The sequence below is a fragment of the Octopus bimaculoides genome, chromosome 21 (genome assembly GCF_046866305.1).
Source record: "Octopus bimaculoides isolate indiv1 chromosome 21, ASM4686630v1, whole genome shotgun sequence".
In the NCBI taxonomy this organism is placed as follows: domain Eukaryota; kingdom Metazoa; phylum Mollusca; class Cephalopoda; order Octopoda; family Octopodidae; genus Octopus; species Octopus bimaculoides.
Window position 1 is genome coordinate 2,292,418 of NC_142948.1, and position 26,339 is coordinate 2,318,756.

At 35.6% G+C, this 26,339-nt stretch overlaps 4 protein-coding genes and 1 non-coding gene across 14 annotated transcripts in view; 3 read left to right on the forward strand and 2 right to left on the reverse strand.

The window, feature by feature from the left end:
- On the forward strand, positions 1–12,030 carry LOC149131465 (uncharacterized). The gene is made up of 2 exons (XM_089339280.1): positions 1–1,491; positions 10,356–12,030. Exons 1-2 carry the CDS (start codon positions 143–145, stop codon positions 11,881–11,883), a joined length of 2,877 nt encoding a protein of 958 aa, XP_089195406.1. The 5' UTR covers positions 1–142; the 3' UTR covers positions 11,884–12,030.
- On the reverse strand, positions 3,557–25,773 carry LOC128250481 (uncharacterized). Of its 4 annotated transcripts, none has more exons than XM_089339247.1 (4): positions 25,501–25,710; positions 23,575–24,168; positions 7,240–7,301; positions 3,557–3,696 (listed from the first exon to the last, which is right to left on the reverse strand). In XM_089339247.1, exons 2-4 carry the CDS (start codon positions 23,891–23,893, stop codon positions 3,694–3,696), a joined length of 384 nt encoding a protein of 127 aa, XP_089195373.1. In that variant the 5' UTR covers positions 23,894–24,168; positions 25,501–25,710; the 3' UTR covers positions 3,557–3,693. The 4 variants fall into 4 exon arrangements, with proteins under 4 accessions (XP_089195373.1, XP_089195371.1, XP_089195372.1 ...); XM_089339245.1 differs by lacking the exon at positions 3,557–3,696 and adding an exon at positions 3,785–6,958; XM_089339246.1 differs by lacking the exon at positions 3,557–3,696 and adding an exon at positions 4,673–4,828.
- On the reverse strand, positions 3,785–6,816 carry LOC106868804 (uncharacterized). The gene has a single exon (XM_089339269.1). The coding sequence runs from the start codon at positions 6,814–6,816 to the stop codon at positions 6,052–6,054; it is 765 nt and encodes a 254-aa protein (XP_089195395.1). The 3' UTR covers positions 3,785–6,051.
- Positions 7,721–10,074, forward strand: LOC106868793 (uncharacterized). Of its 4 annotated transcripts, none has more exons than XR_016237817.1 (3): positions 7,721–7,852; positions 8,416–8,537; positions 9,937–10,074. It is a non-coding gene; the product is annotated as an uncharacterized LOC106868793 (transcript). The 4 variants fall into 4 exon arrangements; XR_016237816.1 differs by lacking the exon at positions 7,721–7,852 and adding an exon at positions 8,041–8,178; XR_016237815.1 differs by lacking the exon at positions 7,721–7,852 and adding an exon at positions 8,116–8,250.
- The window catches only part of LOC149131466 (uncharacterized), a 31,916-nt gene continuing 20,208 nt past the window's right edge, over positions 14,632–26,339 (forward strand). The window contains exons 1-2 of one of the 4 annotated variants that reach the window (XM_089339236.1): positions 14,632–14,780; positions 17,233–19,081. In XM_089339236.1, the coding sequence (XP_089195362.1) occupies positions 17,548–18,735 (1,188 nt within the window). In that variant the 5' untranslated portion in view covers positions 14,632–14,780; positions 17,233–17,547 and the 3' untranslated portion in view covers positions 18,736–19,081. Of the gene's footprint in view, positions 17,138–17,232; positions 19,082–26,339 lie in introns of those variants that run through there. The other 3 variants (XM_089339237.1, XM_089339239.1, XM_089339238.1) reach the window with 3 other exon arrangements.

The window sequence follows — 26,339 nt, forward strand, 5'->3', positions numbered from 1 at the left end:
AGGGATCCAGCCCACTTAGATCATGACTGTCAAGTGTCCTCCTGTTGATTTTGAAATGCTGCATTTAGTGGGGATTGAACACTGAACTTTCAGGTGATCTTATTAGCCTGAAGTATATACTACAGCGAAAGACAAAAACATTATGGAAGATGAATTATATGATAACAAGGTTGAATGTGAAACGCAGTCTGAAAGCATTGATTTTTCTGATGACATGAAAAAGGAGAGTCAAAAACCATATCTCTGTGATGTCTGTAAAAAGTCATTTCCTCGTAAAGATAACCTAAATATTCACAAGCGTATTCATACTGGAGAGAAATCCTATCATTGTAATATCTGTGGTCAATCATTTTATGCTAGCAGTCACTTAACAAGACACAAGTACACTCATACAGGAGAGAAGCCATATCAGTGTGATATCTGTGGCAAATCATTCTCTTATGGGATCAGTGCTGTAACTAAACATAAGCGCATTCATACAGCACAGAAACCATATTACTGTGATATGTGTGGCAAATCATTCTCTGAAAATGGGGCCTTAACTACCCACAAACGTATTCATTCAGGAGAGAAACCATATCACTGTGATATCTGTGGTAAATCATTCTGTCAAAATTATGACTTAACTAAACACAAACGTATTCACACAGGTGAAAGGCCATATCACTGCAATATCTGTGGTAAATCATTCTCTCGAAACGATCACTTATCTACACACAAGCGCATTCATACAGGGGAGAAGCCACATCACTGTGATATCTGTGATAAATCATTTTCTGATGGCAGTTACTTAACTAAACACAGACGTATTCATACAAATGAGAAGCTATATCATTGTGATATCTGTGATAAATCATTCTCTCAAAGTAGTGACTTAACTAAACACAAACGAATTCATACAGGAGAGAAGCCATTCTGCTGTGACATCTGTGGTAAATCATTCTCTGGAAGTAGTTATTTGACTAAGCACAAACGTATTCATACAGGAGAGAAGCCTTATCACTGTGATGTCTGTGGTAAATCATTCTCTGGAGGTGGTGACTTGACTAAACACAAACGCATTCATACAGGCGAGAGGCCATATCATTGTGATATCTGTGGTAAATCATTCTGTGGCAGTAGTGACTTAACTAAACACATACGCATTCATACAGGAGAGAGGCCATATCACTGTGATATATGTAATAAATCATTCTCTAGAACTGGTGATTTAACTAAACACAAACGTATTCATACAGGAGAGAAACCATATCATTGTGATGTATGTAATAAATCATTCTCTAGAACTGGTGATTTAACTAAACACAAACGTATCCATACAGGAGAGAAACCATATCACTGTGATATCTGTGATAAATCATTTTCTCAAAATTGTGACCTAGCTAAACACAAACGCATTCATAAAAGAGAGAAACCATATCACTGTGAAATCTGTGGTGAATCAGTCTCTCAGAAACGTTTCTTTACACATGTGTGCATTCATATAGAAGAGTAAATCAACTCGTATCCTATTTCTTTAACTATACTTAATTTTTATTTAATTTTGTTTTCCTTATTCTTGTCTGTATAGCTAATAATTTTGAGTATTTATATTTTCCCAGGGATTTATTTTATATTATCATTAAGGGACAATGTCCCTACTTCCATAAAAAAATATCATATCTTGATTGAATTCATTTTCCCTTTTTTTTCTCAATTGTGAATCTTCGTTTTATGATTACTGATATATTTTACAATATTTATAGAATCACTAGATTAACGAACAAGAAGAATGAAATGATTAATAGAATTACCAAAATCAAAGTTGTACTTGTTGCTCTGCTGTACTTACCATAACAGAATCCATTGATGGTAAAAATATATAATAAATATATTGCCACTGGAAGGAAGTTGTAAGAGTGTGCTCACAAATTTCCCAACACTATATAATCACAACTATTTCTATATTAGTCAGGTAACTTAGAACTGTGATTTTCTTAATAAAATCATTCTTTAATATATATGTGTGTGTGTAATTTTATTCCCAGAATAAAGATACAGTTGATTAATTGTGGGTAAATAACTGAGAAATGTGTTCTCATTATATTGTAGAGTATGTTAGCGATAAGAAACTGGTGTCAAAAAAAATTTTTTAAAAACCTCACCATATCATATCCTCATTGTCAAATCATCATTTGATATCTGGATTATTCCATTGACATTGGTTCTGTAGTCTCTGATATTCCATTTGTATTTGGTGTCATTTTGTAACATGAATCAGACAGCCACTTCTGAGGTTTTTCACGTCTTTAACTTTCACTCTGATGTACTTTCAATATTTTTTTTAGAATTGCTAAAGATGTTCTTGAGTTGTCCTATTATAATTTATTTTTGACTCAGGTGATTAATAGTGCATCTCAGTAGCAAGGAGATAATAATTGTCTTGCTGGAAGTCCACATTAGTTAACCCCTACTAAGACCAAGAGGTCTCTCTCTTCTCTGTTGTTGCAGTCCAGTCGCATGACTGTCAAGAGGGGCAAACATTGGTTACTCCAAATGGATCCCCTCAGTCCCTTAGCATCAAACGAACACTTATTTTACTAAAACATCCCATTTAATGCTATAAAAAGTAAAACAAAGAGAAAATATAGAAACAATCACATTAAACTATCTTTTCCAATTAGTTTTTAGTGAACATTTTCATGCATTCAAGGGGAGATAACTGAGTTTCTTAATTCAGTTTTTAAAAACTTGTTTAAAGTACAAAAATCAAATAAATTTAGCCTTTTTCATGACAATGAGCACGATGCTCTTTCTACAATATTTAAATCTTCCATCAAAATTTTCTGTTATGTCCCAAATGCAAACTCATTTTGCTAAGTTCTTCATTTTTTGAAAAAAAAAAAAAAAGGAATTGAAATAAAAACATATCTCAGCAGCAATAAGGGTAACAAAGAAAAGTTGGTAAATTAGCAGAATCGGTGGAGCATCAGCATAATGTCTTGTGGTATTTAGTTATGTTACAATGTGTATCCAAGTTCAAAGGAGACCTGAGCCTACATCTATAACATAGCTGAAATGATATCTCAGGGTCTAACCTTCCTCTTTAGGGCCAGAAAACATATCAACTTTGATCAGTCACTGAACCTCAACAAAGCTCAAATTAGCCCTAGAATGGAGTACCACACCCATATCTGGGTACTGGTTATCTTCTCTCGTTTTGGCCTCCAACTTCCTGAAAATATCTCCATGATTAGGGCTCTTAAAGTATGTGCTGTGTGGATCTGGTCACTATTGAAAGGTTTGTAACTGACAAGGTCACTGCCCTAACTGCTTGAGAGAACTAGCAACGAACTTTCAGCAATGGAGGAAAGTCTACAATAAACTATCAGGTGGAATATCTTCTTTACAACAGAGAGAGAGAGTGGGTGGAAGAGGGAAAGATAAAGTTAGCTGGAAGAATCTGTCTAGTGATTCTTTTTTGCAACAGTAATCGCTTGTCCATAGTATAGAAACCATGACCTCTGAATGCAGAGAAGTGGTGACTCAACTTGGAGAGATACCCTGATCTCAGAGCTAGAAATCCATGGTGTGCAACCATTGTGGGAATGGTATTGCAGTCGGTGGGTGGTAGATCAGTTGGCTGATATTTATTGACATACACTGTGTTACCTGGCTCATCAGAAGGTGAGCTCCAGCTTGTTCTGATTTGGTTCACTGCAAGGTAGGGATGTGAATTAGTGTTGTGAAGATTGATAGAGAAAATTGTGATGATTATGGGATGCCAACAACAATACAAATAAATGGGGTTAAAATGTCATTTATTCTGTAATAAATGGAGAAATAAAATTTTCAAGAAAGAACATCATACATTTCAATAAAATAAAATGTTGTAATTAAAAGACATCAAGATTATTGGTAATTAGCATTAATTGGCTTTCCATTATGTGTGTAGGATTGCAACACATTCTATTGAAATGGAGCTGGGAATAAAAAAAAGTCACACAGCTGAAGACAAAAAAAAGTTCAACAAAACTTGATTTTTCTTATAATGTGAGACAAGAAATGGAAGATGAAATCAAGTTTCAACAGGAAAATATCAAAAGTATGATGAAAACTAAGATTATTAGACACATCATTTGTTTCATTAATTCTACAGGGGGGGAAATTGTTTTGCGGATCATTATTGTCATCGTTTTAATGTCCATTTTGCTTTGCTTGCATGAATCAAATGGAATTTGTTGAGGCAGATTTTCCTCTTGGCATCCTTCACTTGTTTCCAAACAAGGTAATATTTCTTGATAGCCAGACATATTTTCATGGAAGGTCAGAAACAAACACTTGTATGATAGAGAAGCTTGTCTACAACTATCCTGAAATGTTAGGACAAAGAAACACAAACATGCCCAAATTCATATATCTATATATTTGTCACAATGAGGATATTTAAGCGTTTTATAGGGAATATTTATCCAAGATACACTGGTTTAATAGATTATATTTTGAAGAGTTATCTCTTCAACAAATATATGATATAAAATATCAAACATTATTATCAAGTTATAAAACAGAGATCTGGATACAAATTAATTTATTAATTAACATATTCATCTAAAATTGTTTCATTTCACAAACAAAATTACAAACCATATATAAATATATTATCTTGCATTTTAGATACCTTATATGGAAAATCATTAGCGTGTACAAAGGACAATGAGGGTACATTTTCTAACTCGATAACACACACACACACAATGGGCTTCTTTCAGTATTTGCCAACAAGATCCACTCACAAGCTTCCTGAAATGTCATGTCATGGCATTCATCCCTAGAGCCAAACCTGCATCTATGTATATATAAATTTTACAAATATTATAAACATAATATCACTGGAAATCACACAGAATAAGCAAGTAAAACAATGAATTTGATCAACAAAACTTATGACCAAAACAATACACCAATTTCAGAACATAGGATGGTATTCATATTGATGTTTCTTGTAAAATAATGGATTGAAAGAAAGTTTAAAGCCTAACAGCATTCCTTCTATTGCATATTGTGCCAATTCTCAAATGAATGCTAAAGAACCGATCCATATGCAACATGGTATCATTTGCTTAAAATAAAGCGAAGCTCATATGCAAAATTATACTATCACACATAGTTGTGTGCTTTGAGGCTTACTTCCCAATCACATGGTCTCAGATTTAGTCTGAGTGACATCTTAGGCTCACAAAATCCTTAGGAGTAGATATGGTATGGCTTAGCGGTTAGGGTGTTCCACTAATAGCAAGTTCATGGTTTCAATTCCAAGACTGATAGTGCTTTGTGTTCTTCAAGAAAAACTTCATTTTATATTGCTCCAGTTCATTCAACTGCAAATGAGTAATGCCACGACAGACTAGCAACATTATTCAGTGCGATTGTCAGCCTGTGCATCTGCCCAGCATCAAACTGAAGGCTACAACAAGGGAAACATACTGACCAGTGGTATAACAACACCCAATTTTCTGGTTAATACAATGGTAAGTGTGCATGTGTGTGTACCATTCCTGACACTACGAAGGTGGGCATCACTATCACACAAGCGAAGCTGTTTGTTTCTGTTCCCCTTGAAAATAATGAAGGGCTGCAACAAAATATTAAGTTGCTTGGAAAGTGTTGAGGCTTAGCAACAGGAACAACACAGCAGTAGAAAATCTGCAGCCTCAACAGATTCCATCTGGCCTTTGGAAGTGTTATGAACTTATGAATATTGTCTGGTTAATTCTTTTCTATAATAGTAAACAGCAGATAAAAATACATAGAAATATTATTTTGAACTAGAAAAGCACTTGGAGAGTGCAGACCACTGCCAAGTAGCTCATTTCCACCTATATACACACATGCTGAAAATCGCCCAATTTCTATAACCAACATCAGCAAAAACATAACCTCCCTGGCGTTATATATATGCCACTATTCATATAATCACTGGTTATACAGAGAAATAATTCTAAAAATCTGATTAATAAGGGTATATGCAGCATTGTATTTAAACTACTGTCTAAATACTATATTCATCAGTTACTGTTTATGAATAAGTGTATGTTTAGTCAAGGTACCTTTATGAGAAAATGATTTACCACAGATATCACAATAATATGGTTTCTCTCCAGTATGAATATGTTTGTGAGTACTTAAATTAAAATTTATAGAGAATGATTTACCACAAATATTACAACGATATGGTTTCTCTCCTGTATGAGTGTATTTGTGTGTGACTAAGTTACCTTTGTGAGAGAATGATTTGCCACAGATATTACAATGATATGGCTTCTCTCCAGTATGAATAAGTTTATGTTTTGTTAAGACACTGCTTTGAGAGAATGATTTACCACAGATATTACAGAGATATGGCTTCTCTCCTGTGTGAATACGTTTGTGATTAGTTAAATTGTGATCTATAGAGAATGACTGTCCACAGATGTCACAGTGATATGGCTTCTCTCCTGTATGAATGCGTTTGTGTTTTGTTAAGACAGTGTTTTGAGAGAATGATTTACCACAGGTATCACAGCGATAGGGCTTCTTTCCTGTATGAGTGCGTTTGTGTGCAGTTAGGTTACCTTTTTGAGAGAATGCTTTACCACAGACATCACAGGGAAATGGTTTCTCTCCAGTATGACTACGTTCGTGAGTAGTTAGGTTACCTCTTCGAGTAAATGACTTTCCACAGGTATCACACTGATAAAACGTTTTTTCTTTAGCTTTCTTTTTATCATCAGGAAAATCAATTCTTTTAAATTGTTTTTCATATTTAATCTTCTTCCCACGGCCTTCGTCTTCCATCGCTTTACTTCCTCCCTTTCTCAAAATAAAAGATGTATTTTTCTATTTTAACTTTTATTCCAAACAAATATTTCTTCTATATTTTCAGCAACTGCGTTCTTCATTAGTATGTAAAGATGCTGCAAACTTCTTTGCAATCCAACTTTAATTAGAAAATGAAATCATCTTGTACACATTGCAGACAATAAATTTCGGAAATTGTTCTATTTTCTTTGGAATGGTTTATGATAAATTTTATTCAAACAATAATCACAAGTGTCCGACGATTAAAACGCGTTGTTTTATATTAGGTAAAGACAGTTTCCATCTATCAACATCATTTGACACTGCGTCGCATTTTTCGTGCTCAATATAAAATAAGATGTATTTTTTATCAATTATTATACTATTGTAGAAAAGAGTTGAGAGGGTATAACAACTTACTGTAAACGAAGGGCGTGACTGCAGACTTCTCGGAGACGGTGATCGACTTCTTATTTCCCCTACTTAAAACGAAATAGAAAATTTGGTCAATTTTTATATTAACACTCGCACGATTTTCACTAAGAAAAAAAAAAAAGTCGGACTTTTTACTCTGGAAAATGTATTCCTGTAAAATGTTCATTTTTTCTTAAACAAACAAGATATAATCTATAAATTTAGGGTGATTTTAAAAGATACTATATTTTGTCATCAGAATATATATATATACTTTCTCACACAATTAAGATATATTTATTTTAAATCCCTTATTTATTTCTTTTAAATCGTTCATCTTTCTCCACCCCCGTCCGCACACACGGGGGCAATTTTTATCTATTTATTTATTTATTCCTTAGTGAAAATCGTGCAGGCGAAAAGATCGATGGGGGTGGGGTGAAATTTCCGAGGCTTCGACCTCACCCCACCCCCGTTTTTCGGACCTCAAAAAAGGTTTTTGTAGCATATTAGGTCACAGGAATTTATTCAAAAAAAAAAAAAAAATTCCGATGATACCGGGATGGTGCCCCCACTTCTTCCGAACCAAAATAAGGGATTTGCAGCATATTAGGTCAAGGTACTTGATTCTACACAAAAATCCGGGTTTTTTTTTTTTTAGTGAAAATCGTGCGGGTGTTAATATAGAAATTTACCAAAAATTTCTTCCATCTGTTTGTATGTGTTCTAATTCTCTTCTATAGACATGAGTGGTGACAGATAGAGGATCAGGGGAATGTGTAATTTCAGTTATGTGTGAGAGTGACTGGAAAAGAGGCGTTGCAACGTCAAATATTTATGACGACTGTGTCCAGTTGCTGTGAAGAGGTGACCAATGACACATAATTTGGGTGACGATATGGCTAATAGTGCAGAAAAAGCGAAGAGGTGTAGAAGAACAGCGGGGTAGTCGGCATAATAATCCTTTTTTTTATTATAAGCAAAAGACCTGAAATTTTGTGGTGACGAAGTTAGTCGGTAACACTATGAATTTCGTTTCAGTATTTCACTTAAACCATGAAGTTTTTATATATTCTCTAGTTTTTAAAATCTTTTTTAACAATTAAAACCGCGATGCCAGCCATTTACCATTTGTGTTGCTTCTAATTATTCCATGTGGTTCTTTCTTTCTACTTTACCAAGAACAAAACAAATTTAAATATCATCCCCATAGAGGTACATTATCTTGATGCAGTTGAAGTGGGAATTTTCTTGAAGTAACGATGTTGTCTTAATCCCCATACAGCAGGCTGTCACATATATAAGTGAGTTGATAAATTTGCTTTAACTGACATTAACGATTCTTCTCTTAATACTTTCACTGTTTCCCTTTGCACCCTCAATTCCAATAATCGTAATTTCCCCATATCTTAACACAAATTAAAAGTTTGTAATTTTTAAGGTCACTTCTGTACGTTATTTAGTCACCATTTATACCTTTATTTGTAGCATCTAAACTTGACAAACTTTTGTCCAACATCGCTGATTTCAAGTGATTTTGGTGTTGATACTCAGAGATCGATATTCTCCACTCCATTACAGAATCTGAAATCAATGATTAAAACTATTTAAACATTAACAAAACTCAAACGAATGATCACTCTACATCTGACAGATTCGTTTTTCGTTTGAGAATTTATAATTTCACTTTTTTAACAATTCTTCTTGCTTCACTTCCCGCCCAAATTTAATATCTACTTAACTTCTGTACTCGCTCCGCTTGTAAGAAATAGCAGCCAAAACTCTTCGCGGTATTCTTTCGATATGAGGCAGTGTCTTTGTCCATCTCGGTACTATTCAAGAAGAGTGGTCCCGGTGCGCGTACTCGCGCATCCGCGCTAGCTAGTCGTGACTAGTCGATCCTATGAGGGGTTTTTTCTAAACAAAGTAAATAATTTTTTTACACAAAGTATTATTTACTTTGTGTTTTATTTACTTTGTTTCAAAAAAATTATTTAGTTTGTTTAGAAAAAACCCGCATACATGTTTTGCGCATTCGCGCTAGATAGTCGTTGTAGGCTCGATTAGTCACAACAAGCTAGCGCCGGGACCGCTCTTCTTGAATAGTACCGTCTATGTCTGCTGGATTCAAAATAGGACATCCGCTGCGTGGATGACGTTTATTGACATAGAAACATATTCCCTCTTGTTTCGCGAACATCAAACTATTTTCATTAGGGAAATACCGATCCGGGAGCATATTTCATTCTTGATATTATTTCCACTTATCATTTAGAGTAGGTCGCTGTAATCAACAAAACCTTCAATCAAATCACAGCCATCAAATTAAGAATCTATTTATCATCGTCATCATCATCATCGTTTAACGTCCGCTTTCCATGCTAGCATGGGTTGGACGATTTGACTGAGGACTGGTGCAACCGGATGGCTACACCAGGCTCCAATCTAATTTGGCAGAGTTTCTACAGCTGGATGCCCTTCCTAACGCCAACCACTCAGAGAGTGTAGTGGGTGCTTTTACGTGTCACCCGCACGAAAACGGCCACAATATATTTCTACCTTTTAGTTTCGATAATGGCTATGTTGGACGAGTCCAGTTCATGTAAAAGTTTATATCTACTGTTTATCAATATAAAAGAAATGTTGTAAAATGTCTTCAGTTGAAGTGTCTTTTATATTTTATTTTGTTCTGTTTTATTTTAGAATATCAGATGACGTTGGCATGAAAGAATTATTTACCTGAGATCCATCAATATTTATCATCTTAAAGACAAACGGAAGTCGTCATACAGAACAGATGTAACCCTCATTATATAAATGTATGGTAGAATTACTGGGAAATATTTGTTCTGAACTGAAATTAATCGCACAGTCGATCTATTTTATGCTGTCTTTGACTGTCTGGAATGAACATAAGATGATTTTGTATTTTAATTGAACATCTTCGAATATTGACAAAGATTTCACTAACTAAAGGATTTGTTTAAAATAAATTATAACATCGAAAGAGACACGTCTGTACATTGCGGTAAGAGACGCAGAAATATGGAAAATATGCATGAGACAGGCATTGAATATAAAACACAGTCTAAAAAGATTGACTTTGCTCGTGATAAAAAGAGAGAGAAAGCAAAACGATTATATCACTGTGATGTCTGTAGAAAGATATTCTTTAAAAAATCTCATTTAACTGTTCACAAGCGTATTCATACAGGAGAGAAACCATATCACTGTGATATCTGTGGTAAATTTTTCTCTCAACTTGCTAACTTAACTTATCATAAACGCATGCATACAGGTGAAAAGCCATATCGATGTGATATCTGTGATAAATCCTTCTCTCGGACTAGTGACCTATCTAGTCACAACCGTGTTCATACAGGAGAGAAGCCATATCAGTGTGGTATCTGTGGTAAATCCTTCTCCGTACTTAGTTCTCTAAATAACCACAAAGGTGTTCATACAGGAGAGAAATCTTACAATTGTGATATCTGTGGTAAATCATTCACACATTGCGGTAGCCTTATTACACATAAACGTATTCATACAGGAGAGAAACCATATCATTGTGATATCTGTGGTAAATCATTCTCCAACACTAGTTCTGTAACTAGTCACAAGCGTATTCATACAGGAGAGAAATCATATGATTGTGATGTCTGTGGTAAATCATTCTCACATTCTTCTACCTTAACTACACACAGACGTCTTCATACTGGAGAGAGGCCATATCATTGTGATATCTGTGGAAAAACATTCGTTCATGGTTCAGAAGTAAATGTTCACAAGCGTGTTCATACAGGAGAAAAACCATATCATTGTGATATCTGTGGGAGATCATTTTCTGTACTTAGTGCTGTAAATACACATAAACGCATTCACACAGGAGAGAAAGCATCTCAATGTGATATCTGTGGTAAATCATTCTCGTGTAAAGGTTATCTATCTTCACACAAGCGTATCCATACGGGAGAGAAGCCATATTGTTGTGATTTCTGTTGTAAATCATTCACTACAAGTTGTAATTTAATTAAACACAAACGTATGCATACAGGAGAGAAGCCATATCACTGTAACATCTGTGGTAAATCATTTCCTGGTGCTGATAACTTAATTCAACATAAGCGTGTTCATACAGGAGAGAAGCCACATCAGTGTGATGTCTGTGATAAATCTTTCACAGGAATTGGTCATTTAATTAAGCACAAGCGTATTCATACAGGAGAGAAGCCTTATTCCTGTGATATTTGTGGAAAATCATTCCCTCAGAAGGGTACTTTAACTAGACACAAACGCATTCATACAGGAGAGAAACCACATAGCTGTTGTATCTGTGGTCGGTCATTTGCACATCGCAGTACTCTGACCACTCACAAATTTACTCATACTGGAGAAAAGCCATATCACTGTGACATCTGTGGTAAACCATTCTTGTCAAATAGTAGTGTCACTATTCACAAACGTATTCATACAGGAGAAAAGCCATATCACTGTGATGTCTGTGGTAAATCATTCTGTTCAAGTGGTGAGTTAACTACTCACAAACGTATTCATACAGGGGAAAAGCCACACCGCTGCGATATCTGTGGTAAATCATTCACTCAAAAATGTAACTTAACTAAGCACATGCATGTTCATATAGAACAGTAATTGTACCAGAACGTAGAAATGGATGAAATGCTGCAAAGCATTTTGCCTAGTGTGTTAAAGATTCTGCATTGTTTTATGTATCTATTGTATATTCTCATAGAAATTCTTTTTCTCTTTGCACATTATTATGGACACTCATTCATTTAATGGAATAAATCTCTGAAACTATTAATAAAAGCTGTGATGTTCAGAACTGAAAGGCTAAAATTCTTTCTATTATTTGACAAATCAGTGAATAAATTCTCTTCTAATTTTCCATTAATGGTCTCTTGTGCATTGCATAAATAAAAGTGTTATGTTATTTTTTATAACCTCATTATAACAAAGTTCCAGTGATAATCACTTTTTATAAATTTTGTGTTGTATTTAAAATTAACTGAAAGAAACACTGAGCATCTCAACAGAAATATTGTAACAAAAGGGTTGAAAGTAGAGAATGACTTGGAAAAATTGGGTTTTTGCCAATGTGGACCCAACAAAGGGGCTGAATATCCAAGTTGACAGCAATGTTATAGATAAGGTAATTAAGGATATGAAAACAGGTAAATCCCTAAGTCCGACAGGAATTAACACTGGGATGCTTAAAATATCTAGTGGAGAAGGATACAGCTTAGTCATCCATGTTAATCAAGTTTTACAGGGAGGTACATAGCTGATGACTGGTGTAGCAGCGTTAACTGTTAAAAAGGGTAAAGAAGATGCCTTAAACCAGTGGTTCTCAACTAGGGTTCATATAATTTTGTTGTTAAAATTTATATGTAATAAATTAGTTACACTTCTACAAATCACAAAATATTTTATCTCTTTTTCAATATAATTCCTAATATGATGCTCCCCCCACTACTTCTGCTTGTGATCAGAAATGCACATATCATCAGCCACTAAGGGACATGCTCAACTGATTAAGATCAAGCAAATCTGTGGTATTAAGTAGAATATTTGCTGCAGCCCATCTTTTATACCAAAACAAAGTAATGTACATGATATCACTTCCAATCTGTTAAGAACAAAAGCCATGAGAGCCACTGCCTAGTACTGTATCAGGGCATTTATTATTATTATTGAGTGAGAGAACAGTGCTGCCATCAAAGTGACACTGGGGTAAAATATACAAAGCTGAGTATACCCATCTGATAAGAATACACCAGGAGCATGCATCACAACCATATGCGCATGACATGATCTCACATCAAGATAAACAGTGCATGACTAAGCAGATAGGGCCCAGTTACAATTTTCTTCAGGTTGAGTAGCCCATCCCCATCAAAAGGTCCCTGAATAAGGGTTGTTTAAGTATGTTGGATGAAACACCCATGTTTCCAGAGCTGAATTATTCACACCCCAAAGAATTCCTTTCAACACATGGCTATGATTCTCCCCCACTACTTCTGCTTGTGATCAGAGATCCACATATCGTCAGCCACTAAGGGACATGCTCAACTGATTAAGATCAAGCAACCAACAAGCAAATCTGTGGTATTGAGCAGAATATTTGCTGTAGCCCATCTTTTATCAGTTAAGATCAGGTGTCATGAAAGCCACTGCCTGGTACTGCATCAGGGCATTATTATTATTATTATTAGTCAACTAGTTAACCAAATAACTAATTGATTGTTTTATTAATCATTTGGTCAATCAATCAGATAGGTTCTTGAGAGTCCTTGTAGTTGCCACCCATCACTTCAACAACATGTCCTTTTTTGACCCACCCAAGAAACAATAAAATCTGTTTTCACCAACTAAATATAAAAATGAACTTTTGTTTACTTTTCAAAATAAATTCATTTTTTTAAATGACAATAGAGTTGAGAAATAAAAACCGTGTTTTTATACTAACCCTTTTCTACTATATGTGCAAGGACTAAAATTCTGGAGGGGGGGGGGGGGGGCAATATCGACCCTAGTGTTCAAGTGGTACTTATTTCATCGATCACAGTAGGATGAAAGGTGAAGTTGACCTCAGTGACATCTGAACTCAGAACATAGTCAGGAAAAATACCGCTAAGCATTTTGTCCGGCGTGCTTACGATTCAGCCGGCTCGTCGTCTTAATAAGGCTTTCTATTATAGGCACAAGACCAGAAATTTGAGGAAAGGGGCCAGTCAATTACACAGACCCAGTTCTTGGCTGCTACTTTATTTTCTCGATCACTGAGGGATGAAAGTCAAGGTTGAACGTAGCGTTAGAAGAAATGCCGTGCTATTACGATTTCTTGCTGATCACCAACTTCGCTGCCTTAATAATAATATCCTTTCTACTAAAGGCACAGGGGGAGGGGACTAGTCAATTACATCGACCCCAGTGTTTCACTGGTACTTAATTTATCGAGCCCGAAAGGAGAAAAGGCAAAGTTGACCTAGGCAGAATCTAAATAATATCATCTCCAACAGTAAAGTGGTTACCACACCGAAGAAAAAAATGCTTGGCGACATTTCATATTTACGTTCTGGGTTTAAACGCCACTAGCATCGACTTTGCTATTCATCCTTTCAAGGTCGATAAAATAAGTACCAGTTGAGCCCTGAGGGTTGAGGTAATCAACGAACCCCTTACCCCCCCCCCCGAACTTGCTGGCCCTGTGCCAAAATTTGAAACCAATATTAACTTCAATAATAATGTATTTTTAATTTTTATTTATTCGTTTCCGTCATTTTTATACTTTACCCCCATTGCTTTATGTTTCACTTAAATTGACAAATGTTTTTCAGTTTTGTCTGTCTGTATAGAGATAGACACACATTAATGAACACCAATGCCAGGGAGGTACATTTTCCTGAGCACCTGCAGAAAAAGGTCACCGTGTTGGTTGGTGATTGCAGACTAGGATCTATTGAAAAAAAGATTAGAGTTAGTTGTTCTTACAGTTTATTGTTAAAACGAACTAAATCTGTTGTTTGGTAAGCATCTTTTTTACTGGGTCAGATCGAATTTAAAACTAACACTTAGGGGATCCAATTAAATAGAAATGATTATTGCTAATTATCTGTAGAAAGAAATCGCTTCTACAGTCTTTACGACGATATGAAAATCTAAATGAAGATTTGTTGTAAAATATAGAAGTTGTGTTGAAGCTGTCATTGTCCATTCTGAGTTGTGACTACTTGAATCGATCGTGACATCTTCGTCATTGGCTCTGTATTAATATGTAAGTATTATTAACAGAAACATCATCTACATTGTATAGGTCGTGTCCTCTTTCTACTACATCTGTATGTTTGGATGTGTTCAAAGATAAAGGAAAGAAAGTGAAGTAAGGAAATTCTGTCGGACATGTCGAATACTAACCCAGCCTACACCTATTATTTGTATGCATGCGTGTTTGTTAGAACTCAATACATGAATATATTTGTGTATAGATGTTTACACACAAATATATCTGTTGTTCAATTGTATTTTTAATGCTTCAATATTATTAATCACCGATTTTAGATTCTGTGATGGAGTGGAGAATTAATAATGATCTTTGACTAGCAACATCAAAACCACTTAAAATTAGCGATGTTGGACAAAAGTTCGTCAAGTTTATATGCTAGAAATAAACATAAATTGTGATTATACAATGCATTGAAGTGACCTTACGAAATACTTTCTCTTTGAGTTGATCTTCACTTAAGGGGGAATAACGATAATTGAAATGGTGAGTGGAAAGAAAAACAGTGAATGTATTAAGACAACAATAGGTAATGTCAGTTAAAACAAGTTTTTCAACTCACATGTGGCAGCCAATTGCACGGGATTGACAACATCCTCTGACATATTCAAGTCACACCGTATACATGTCTTTCTTCCTCTTACTAATTTTACATCACACATTATAGTTTATATTACCTTTCAATCGCTTCATTTTATTACCGTGTAATATTGTGTATTATTTCAGTGATCAATTTGTACCAGTAATTAAGTTGTGTGAATGCTAAACATCATCTGTGGAAATACACAGACTTCGGTCAATGTCTGTAAATACGAAACGTGTATGGGTATAACTAGAGATTGATGCCCCACATTCCGAATTTGTTAGAAACTTTTGCAGAAATACATTTTCGAGATTACAATTACCTTTTGCTTGGAATGTGGCCGTGATGAACTCTGGTACATATAAGCCCACTGCTTATTCAAATGGTCGCTTTTACCGAGCCGCGAGATTACGGAGACATAAAACCAACCAACACCGGTTGTCAAGCAGTGTGGGGACAAAGCACAAACACAACGACGCGCGCGCGCGGCGGGCTTCTTTAGTTAACGTCTACCAAATTTATTGGTCTGCCCAGGACTATAGAAGACAGTTGGTCAAGGTGCCTCACAGTCTGATTGAACCGAAGACTACATGGTTGCAAAGCAACCTTCGTAATCACACAGCTACGATTATAAAATTTAGAAAACCAATTGGGTGAGGGTGGGGGTTGATTAGGACCCTTTCCCTTCTTTTGTCCCCGACTTTCTAAACCTCAATTTCTGTAATGTGAGTAATTTGTCACCTTTTATTTTTAGATTCCCAAAACGTATTTCTTTAAACTGTCATTTAAAGATACTCATTTTAAAGAGGGAGAGAGAGGGAGTTTCGACGGAATAGAGTCAGAGTAGAATATTCTGAAACACCTCCCGATTTTTTTTTTCTTTTGTTAATCTTACGAGGCGCAGGCATCGCCATGTGGTTAAGAGTCTCACTTTGTAACCACATTGTTTCAGGTTCGGTTCCACTACGTGGAATCTTAATCAAGTGTCTTGAAATATAGCTCCTGGGTGACCAATACCTCGTTAGTGAATTTAGTAGACAGAAAATGTGTGGAAGCCTGTCGTTTACCATCATCATCTAACGTCCGTTGGCATGGGTTAGACGGTTTGACAGGAACTGGCAAGACGAGGGGCCGCACCAGGTTTCATAATCTCTTTTGGCTTGGTTTCTACAGTTGGATGCTCTTCCTAATGCCAAAAACTTTACAGAGTGTACAGGGTGCCTTTTACATAGCATCAGTGCTTTTTACATGGCACCTTCATTTTAGGATATCATTTCTATTGTGGTGGGCAGGTCATCTATCTTTGTGTTTGTCGTCCTCTCACCACTTAACAACCGGTGTTCGTTTGTTTGCATCTCCATGTTTTATCTATTTGTTGTTGTTCAGATAGTAACTGGCTGATAACATTCGCCAGCAGATGTAACAATAACTTAGATGTCTGCAATTAAGTGGCTCCCACTGTGTATACAACTTTTAGTCATGAAAAGGGCTGGATGTGTTAAATGAGTTCCACTGTTCATGTAAGTGTTTATATATACAATTTACTAATATAGAAGAAATGTACTAGAATGTCCACTTTTTAAGTATATTTTATTTTGTTTCTCTTTTATTTCAGAATATCATATCACATTGGAATAAAAGAATATTTTACTTTTGGATCATCTTTTAAAGATTAAAAGAAGATTGAGAGCAGATATAACCCTCATTATATAAATCTATGGTAGAATTACTGTGAAGCATTTGCCGTGAACTGAGATTAGTTTTCAAAACATCCCTACTTCACTTTGGATTACAAAAGAGTTTGCAACATCTTCAAAATTGACAAAGATTGTAGCAAATGTATGTATAGCGGAAGAAATAATTATTAACAATAAACTAAAAACTAAAAGAAGGGAAACCTTTTTATGTTGTGGTGAGAGACAAAAAAATTATGGAAAATGAGTTGAGTGAAAGTAATATTGAATGTGAAACGGAGTCTAAGAGGATTGTTGATTTTCCTAATGATAAAAAGAAAAAAAAAGAAAAAATACATCAGTGTGATGTTTGTAAAAAGTCATTCTCTGGAAAAAGTAGCCTAACTGCCCATAAACGTATTCATACAGGTGAAAAGCCGTATCAGTGCGATGTCTGTGGTAAATCATTCTCTGTGAATAGTGCCTTAACTTCTCACAAACGTATCCATACAGATGAGAAGCCCTATCATTGTGATATCTGTGGGAAATCATTCTCTCAAATTAGTAACTTAACTACTCACAAACGTGTTCACACAGGAGAGAAGCCATATCAGTGTGATATTTGTGGTAAATCATTCTCTGTAAGTAGTGCTGTAAATTCTCACAAACGTATTCATACAGGAGAGAAACCAAATCACTGTGATATCTGTGGTAAATCATTTTCTGTAAGTAGCCACTTGACTATACACAAACACATTCATACAGGGGAGAAGCCATATCAATGTGATTTATGTGGTAAATCATTCTCTGTAAGTAGTGCTGTAAACAAACACAAACGTATTCACACAAGGGAAAAACCATATCACTGTGATATCTGTGATAAATCATTCATTCAGTTGAGTCACTTAACAACGCACAAACTTATTCATACAGGAGAGAAGCCATATCATTGCGACATCTGTGGTAAATCATTCTCTGGAAGTAGTGAATTAACTATGCATAAACGTATTCACACAGGACAGAAACCATATCACTGTAGTATCTGTGGTAAATCATTCTCTCAAAATAGTCATTTAACTAAACACATACGGGTTCATACTGGAGAGAAACTATATCACTGTGATATTTGCAGTAAATCATTCTCTCAAAAAGGTAATCTGATTATTCACAAGCACGTTCATGAAGGTGAAAAACCATATCACTGTGATATCTGTGGCAAATCATTCTCTGGAAGCAGTTACTTAACTTCTCATAAACGCATCCATACAGGTGAGAAACCTTATTATTGTAATATCTGTGGGAAATCATTTTCTCATAGTGGTAACATAACTATTCACAAGCGTATTCATACAGGAGAAAAGCCATATCACTGTAATATCTGTGGTAAGTCATTTTCTCAAAGAAGTAATTTGGCTACACATGTAAGTATTCATATACAACAATGACTATTAATGTTGAAGTCACTGTTATACTACAGTGCAACCTCTGTATTAAGTCAAATTTTGTTGATCAAATTAGTTTTGCCTTCCTCTTAATCTAGCGTATGTGTGTAAATGCATATACACTCACTGCTCGATTTACTCTTTATTCTCTCTCCCAACTATTTATATGACACTTGATTACCATGCATAAATGTTTCATCCAAATGTAAATTTTATATTTGATTCCGTCTGAAGAATTTTCAATAGGAAATTGCTTACACATTTATCTGACGTGCACTTTTGTGATTCCTATTAGGAAATGAAACATGTATAATGGTGAATAAATAATACCAAAAAATTGTTCAAACTTCTTCTTTTGTTATGTAATTACTCTCCAACTAATACTTGCTGAATGTTCCAACTCTGATCTGTACTTCACATAAATATAACAACTACCCACTGAATTGCAATGCTGAAATAAGCAGATCTGCTTCAAGAGGACACAGCTGGGATTTTAACCGTCTACATAATGTATACCACTGTACTTTGAGGATATGTTCCGATGCATCTCCATCACCAACTCTCTCTCTCTCTGTGTCCAACTGGTGTAGCGATGTATCTCAACAGCAAAATATCTATCCTTCAATACTACTCCCCCTCCCAGTCAAGGGGTCTTTGTTCTACGAGATACTTGTTGACCCTGTTGGTGCAGGTGCCTTGTAAAAAGCACTCAGTACAATTTGTAAAGTGGTTGGCTTCAGGAAGGCATCAGCCACAGTAACTATACCAAAGCAGACAATAGAGCTTTGTGCAGTTCTCTGGTTTGCCACTTCCTATCAAACTGTCCAACTCACTCCAGCATCATGGAAAACAAACATTAAATGCGGCGCAAGGTTGTTTGTGGAAGACCTGCAGTCGCCCATGCATACCAGCCCCCCCCCCCTCTCCACACCACCGATGTTATCCAAGGGAAAGGCAAAGGCTGATACAGCTTGGCACGGGTGATGTCACAACTCATTTCTACAGCTGAGTAAACTGGAGCAACATGAAAAAGTATCTTGATCAAGAACACAATACACAGCCTGGTCCAGGAATTGAACTCACTACCTCATGACTGTGAGCCTAACACTCTAACCACTGAGCCATGTGCCTTCACACACGCACACACAGAAGGTGCAATGGGTAAATTGTCATCATTTTATATTTTTAATTTCGTGCATGCACATTGTTTTTGATTTTGTCAACTACACAGTATAGTAGGGTCAGTTGGGCACAGTCTGTGATAAAAACAGCACCATGACGCAATTCACTCCACCAGAAATTTGGAAACAACATGCTGTACTGCTTGGCATTTACACCGGAAGCTCCAATATGAACATTTCAGAGTGTTTGGGTGTCAATCTGAAGACACACTGAGAGATAAAAATCAAACATCCAGTCAACATCATGGTGTTTGGAGTGATCACTAGTGATAGCAATATTATACCTTCATTCATCTTCCCACACAGCCTCAGACTCAATATAGAGGCCTACATCATGTACCTGAAGGAAGTAGTGCTGCCCTGAGTCAGGAGAGTGACTGCTGGGAGACCCTATGTCTGGAAACAGGACTCTGCACCCTGCCACACAAGCAGGAGGACCCAGTCATGGCTGTCAGACAATTTCTGCGACCACATCACCCCTAACATCCGGCCATCTAACTCCTCAGACTGCAACCCCCTTTATTATGTGTGGGGTGCAGTTGAGTGAGAGACCAACAAAACTCCTTGTAACACCAAAAATGAACTGAAGGCAAGGATTATGGCAGCATTCACCAACTTGAACAAGACCGTCCAGAAGAGTTGCAGGAGATTCCAAAGTCACTTGGAGGCTGTGGTTGAAGCCAATGGGGATTTTATTGAACAAATTTACTCTTTAGTATTTCAAGATATTGTAATGTAATTTTGGTAAATATATCTGTTAAAATGAGATGTCAGTGTTATTTTCATTTTTGCCTAATTTAGACAACAGTTTATTCACCGCTACCTGTGTATATATATATGACAGAGACAGGTGAGGGAACACATCTTGCCTGACTGAACTTCCTTCTCTCTTGGATCCTCATCTCCATTCCTACTGTCTTCATAGACCTTTGCTACCTCTCTTGAACCACTTCACCTGAATTACCATTGGAACTTTATATTTCTTGGACCCAACCATCATGGATCTTATTGTACACTTGTTGATTTATATATGTATCTTCATACATATCTATATTCACATATAATTGCATGGTTCATTAGAATCTCAGTATATCAACATGTAGGGTACCAGGGTTGGCTGGTATTGAGCTTAGAGTACGGTGAAACAATTCACAGTTGTCATTTGTTGTTAGTATACTGTATGTATATATTTACACACACATCTAATAGGCATGTGGCTAAGTGGTTAGGATGTTGCACTCGTGGTTGCTAAACCGTGGGTTCAATTCTTGCACTGAGCAACACTGTGTTCTTGTGCAAAACCCTTCATTTTCAAGTTGTTCCAGTCCACTCAGCTGTTCATGGGTCCCCCTCTGACTGACTAGCCTTCTGATCAGGGGCAATGTTGGCCTGTTTGCCTAGTCAGTGGCGTGGCATCACTCGAAAGCTAAAACTATGCAAAACACATTGTGACCAGCGATGTGTAACAACATCTGATAGCCTGGTCAATCACATGATTAAGGTCGTGTATATCAAGTTTAAGGTTTCATTCATACTTGCAAATTAACATTCAGTTTAACCCTCAAGTCATGAAGGAATCATACTAGAAATAAAAGAAATGATAAAATTGTAGAAATGAAAACCAACATCAGAATTGGTCCCTTGGTGGGATACATCCATAATAACATTTAAAATATGTAAAATACATGAAACAATGTATAGAAGATCCAGAATACATACAAGATATATGTACATAATGATAAAAATGAAATATTTTCTTTAATGGTTTCTGAATTTATTTTTTACCTAATAACTGTACAGGGATGTTATAACATAGCTTATGAGAATAGATTTCTCAGTTATTTAGTTATTTACCCACAATGTCAAATAAAATCAATTGTATCTTTTTTCCCATGGAATATTCTGAAAGAATAATTTTCTTATACACATCATAGCTGTAAGTTACCAGTGTGTTGATATCCTTTTGGTTATATAAAATAGTGTCAGCAGGTTGTTATCACACTGTGATATCTTCTTTGATGTGTCAGCATCACCATTTAATGTATGGAGTACGAGTCTTCTGGAGTACAGCAAGGCACCAGGCATCTTAGTCTTTTGTCATCTCACCTGAAAGGTGCAGTGACCTGAGGTCGTTCTTCAGTACTTCATCCCATATCTTCCTGGGACTCCCACTTTCACGTCTCAATACATTTATTATCATATAAGATTTTTTTACATTCAATGAATTCTGACTGTTATGATATAGTACAACATACACTTAACTTTTGTTGATCAAATTAATCTTTTCCCATTTTGTTGTTTATACTCAAACATTTAAATAATACTATAGGGCATGAATATTCGTTATTTCATAATTAGATTTGCAAACAAGAAAAAAAAAAAAATTCATCAAAAAAGAGAAAACAAAAACAAAAAAAAACAGTAAACTATGAAGTTTACCATTAAGGAGAATTATCATTATTAAAATTTACAAATATCAATATTTTCCTATGTAGAGGAGACTTGGTGTTTGTTGATAAAATTAGCAACTTACTCTATGGGAAAGTATCAACATTCATTATATGACTAATTATACGAAAAAAGAAAAGGGAAAAATTCATTTAATCAATAAAAACTAAATCAAATGAATTTAAATTTTGGTTCAGTTATTGGTCTTTATGACTATTTATATGTGAAGTTAAATTGGTTTCTTGAGAGAATGAATTGCCACAGACATCACAGTGGTATGGCTTCTCGTCTGTATGGATATGTATGTGCTTAGTTAATTCACTATTTTGAGAGAATGATTTATGACAGATATCACAAGAAAACTGTTGCTCTGCTGTATGAATATGTTTGTGTCTAGTTACATTACCACTTTTAAAAAATGATTTACCACACACATCACAGTAATATGGCTTCTCTCCTGTATGAATGTGCTTGTGCATGTTTAAGTCACTATTTCTTGTAAATGATTTACCACAAATGTCACAGCAATATGGTTTCTCTCCTGTATGACTGTACCTGTGTGTAATTAAGTGAGTACTTACAGAGAATGATTTACCACAGATATCACAGAAATATGGTTTCTCTCCTGTATGAATGCGTTTGTGTGTTGTTAAGTTACTACTTGCACAGAATGATTTGCCACAGATATCACAGTGATATGGTTTTTCTCCTGTGTGGATACGTATGTGTTTAGTTAAGACACCACTCCCAGAGAATGATTTACCACAGATATCACAGTGGAATGGTTTATCTCCTGTATGAATACGTTTGTGTACAGTTAATTCGCTACTTCCATAGAACGATTTACCACAAATACCACACTGATATGGTTTCTCTCCTGTATGAATACGTTTGTGCTTTGTTAAGGGACTTATCTGAGAGAATGATTTACCACAGATATCGCAACAATATGGTTTCTCTCCAGTGTGAATACGCTTGTGAGAAGTTAATATACCTGTCTCAGAGAATGATTTCCCACAAATATCACACTGATACGGTTTCTCTCCTGTGTGAATGCGTCTATGAGAAGTTAATTCACAATTTTGAGAAAAGGATTTGCCACAGATATCACAATGATATGGTTTTTCTCCTGTATGAATACGTGTGTGATTAGTTAAGTTACAATTTGTAGAGAATGATTTACCACAGATATTACAATGATATGGTTTCTCACCTGTATGAATGCGTTTGTGTAAAATTAAGGAATTCTTCTGAGCAAAGGATCCACCACAGATATCACAGGGAAATGGTTTTTCTCCAGTATGAGTACGTTTGTGAATACGAAGGTTACCTTTTTGAGAGAATGACTTGTTACAGATGTCACAGTGATATAAAGGTTTTCCATTCTCTTCCATTTTCTTGTCAACTAAATCAATCTTTTCAACCAGAGTTTCGCATTTAACTTTATTCTCACACAACTCATCTTCCATAATTGTTTGTCTCGCACCATAAACATTCAAGAGATTTTGTTTTCGTTTGATATTTCCTTCCATCAACTGTGGTCTTTGTTGGGATTTGAATGTACCACAAACTCCATTTTTGTCCAAATTTATTCAGAAAGCAAAATCATGTATGGCTATTTTGCAAATAATATCAGCTCAGAGTAAATATTTCACAGTAATTCTACCACAGATTTATATAATGAATGGTTACATTTGTTCTGTACGACATCTTCCATTTGTCTTTAAAAGATGGATAAACATTGATGGATCTCAGGTAAATAATATCATTTATATATCATTTGATATTCTGAATATCATTTGATATTCTGAAAGGAAAGAGAACAAAATATAAAATGCTGAGGATACTTAAACCAAAGACATTCAACACTGGACATCTTATTCCATTTCTTCTAATATTGATAAACTGTAGTTATAAACTTCTACCTGGACATTGGAACACATCTAATACATCCATCCTTTTTCATGACTAAAAGCTTTATATACATACTGCATACACACACGTATGTGTGTGTGTACGTGCGCAACCTAGCTGTAAATGGGCAACCCTGCAATGGACTGACATTCTGTTCAGAGGAAAAACTGGCCTGTCTAGTCAGCAGGGTGGCATCATTCAAAAGTGATGAAGCGCATTGTGACTAGCGGTGTATAACAACATCCAATAATCTGGTTGATACAATGATATATGTATACTAGACTTTACTACCCAGCGTTGCCCAGTATAGTATTCACAGAATTGTTTGCCAGTTTGTAGAATGGGAATTCACGGTACTTATGCATGTATATATATTTAAACTAACTTCTGCTCTTATTTAATTGGAACTATCCAAACAATAGTAATCAATTTACATGAATAGAAGCCTTTTTTTTTTTAACAATTTTTATCCTGAAAATCACCTGTTACTTCTGTTATAAAGTGAAAGAGAGAAAGTGAAAGATGTATGAACGTGTGTGAGAGAGAGAGAGAGCGGGAGAGAAAGAGAGAGTGTGCCTCTTACACATACATGACAACACACACTCTCTTTCTCTCAAACACACACACACATGCACACAAAAAGGGTGTACGCATATGTATTGATGTATGTATGTATACATGACAACACGCCCCTTCACTCTCTCTCGCTCTCTCTTTCACACACACACATCTATTTCGTATACACGTACATAGATCTTTCACTTTAAAACAAAGGTAAATAAATAAAAATTTTCGGTCAGAAAGATCCCAGAAGGCTTCGAAGTAACCGAGGCTGATTACTTTTACACTTTATGAAACAAGGCCAGAGTAAATTTTGATTAGATTCAGACCATAAAGTGGGGGGTTTGTGTAAACTTTCGTTGTGTTGATATTAAGATGTAGAGGAATAATGATAATTGAAATAGAGAGTGGAAAGGAAAATAGAGAAAGTATTCACACAACAATAGGTAATGTCAGCTAAAGCAAGTTTTTCAACTCACTTCTATTACATATGTGACAGCCGACCCGTTTGAGGATTAAGACACTATCGTTACTTTAGGAAAATTTCTTTTGGAAACAGTAACCTTTCTTTCCATAATCTTTGAACACAACCAAACAAACAAATGTAGTAGAAAGAAGACACAACTTATACAATGTAGATGTTGTATCCATTAATAATACTTACATATTAATACAGAGCCAATGACGAAGATGTCACGATCGATTCAAGTAGTCACAACTCAGACAGGACAATGACAGCTTCAACACAACTTCTATATTTTACAACAAACCTTCATTTAGATTTTTCACATTGACATAATAAAGAATGTTGTAGCTATTTCTTTCCTCGGTTAATTTGCAATCATCTATCGATCGCCGTCTTCGATGTATAATTAAGACGCACCAAAGTGAGGGGGGTACATATTTCAGTGATGTTTAAAAAATGCACTTCCCTCATATTGGTTTATCTTTATTATTATTATTATTATTATTAAAATAGACGAAAACAAGTTCCTTTACAACACTTATTATCGTGGTTTTGTGAGAAGAGACACTTTAGGTGTTTGAAGGTTTTGAAAAAGGAAACACTTTGGAAAATGTTTCCTAGTGTAAATGGTTAATTACAAAAGAGTTAGCTCGGAAACACAAAAGTAGTCACACAGCATGCAAGAAATAACAACAAAGCTTCCACACTTAATCCCGTTTGTCACTGGCCCAATCAATATATGTGTTAAAAAAATGAAGAAAGTGGCGAACACGTTTTATTCTTGCATAAGTGAAGGCATAAGGGTGACTGAAGAGTTCAGAGGTGGAACGGGGCTTGTGGGGTCGAACCCGTCCCCCACTCCTCTGTGTTGTCCTATCATCCGCATATATTTCACACGTTTTATTGCCTTCACAGTATTTACCGTTTTACAAGTCCGGCAGACTGTCAATAGACAGCCCACAGAACTATGTCCAGACCATGCATACACACACACACACACACACACACACATACATATATATATCTATATGGGCACG

Excerpts from the sequence above, each read along its gene's own strand:
- LOC149131465 (XM_089339280.1), top strand. The coding sequence starts at position 143 with ATGGAAGATGAATTATATGATAACAAGGTTGAATGTGAAACGCAGTCT. Across the intron at positions 1,492-10,355 it reads GTGTGCATTCATATAGAAGA|AGAGAAAGCAAAACGATTAT; the intron begins GTAAATCAACTC and ends TGATAAAAAGAG.
- LOC106868804 (XM_089339269.1), bottom strand. The coding sequence starts at position 6,816 with ATGGAAGACGAAGGCCGTGGGAAGAAGATTAAATATGAAAAACAATTT.
- LOC128250481 (XM_052975612.2), bottom strand. The coding sequence starts at position 23,893 with ATGGAAGGAAATATCAAACGAAAACAAAATCTCTTGAATGTTTATGGT.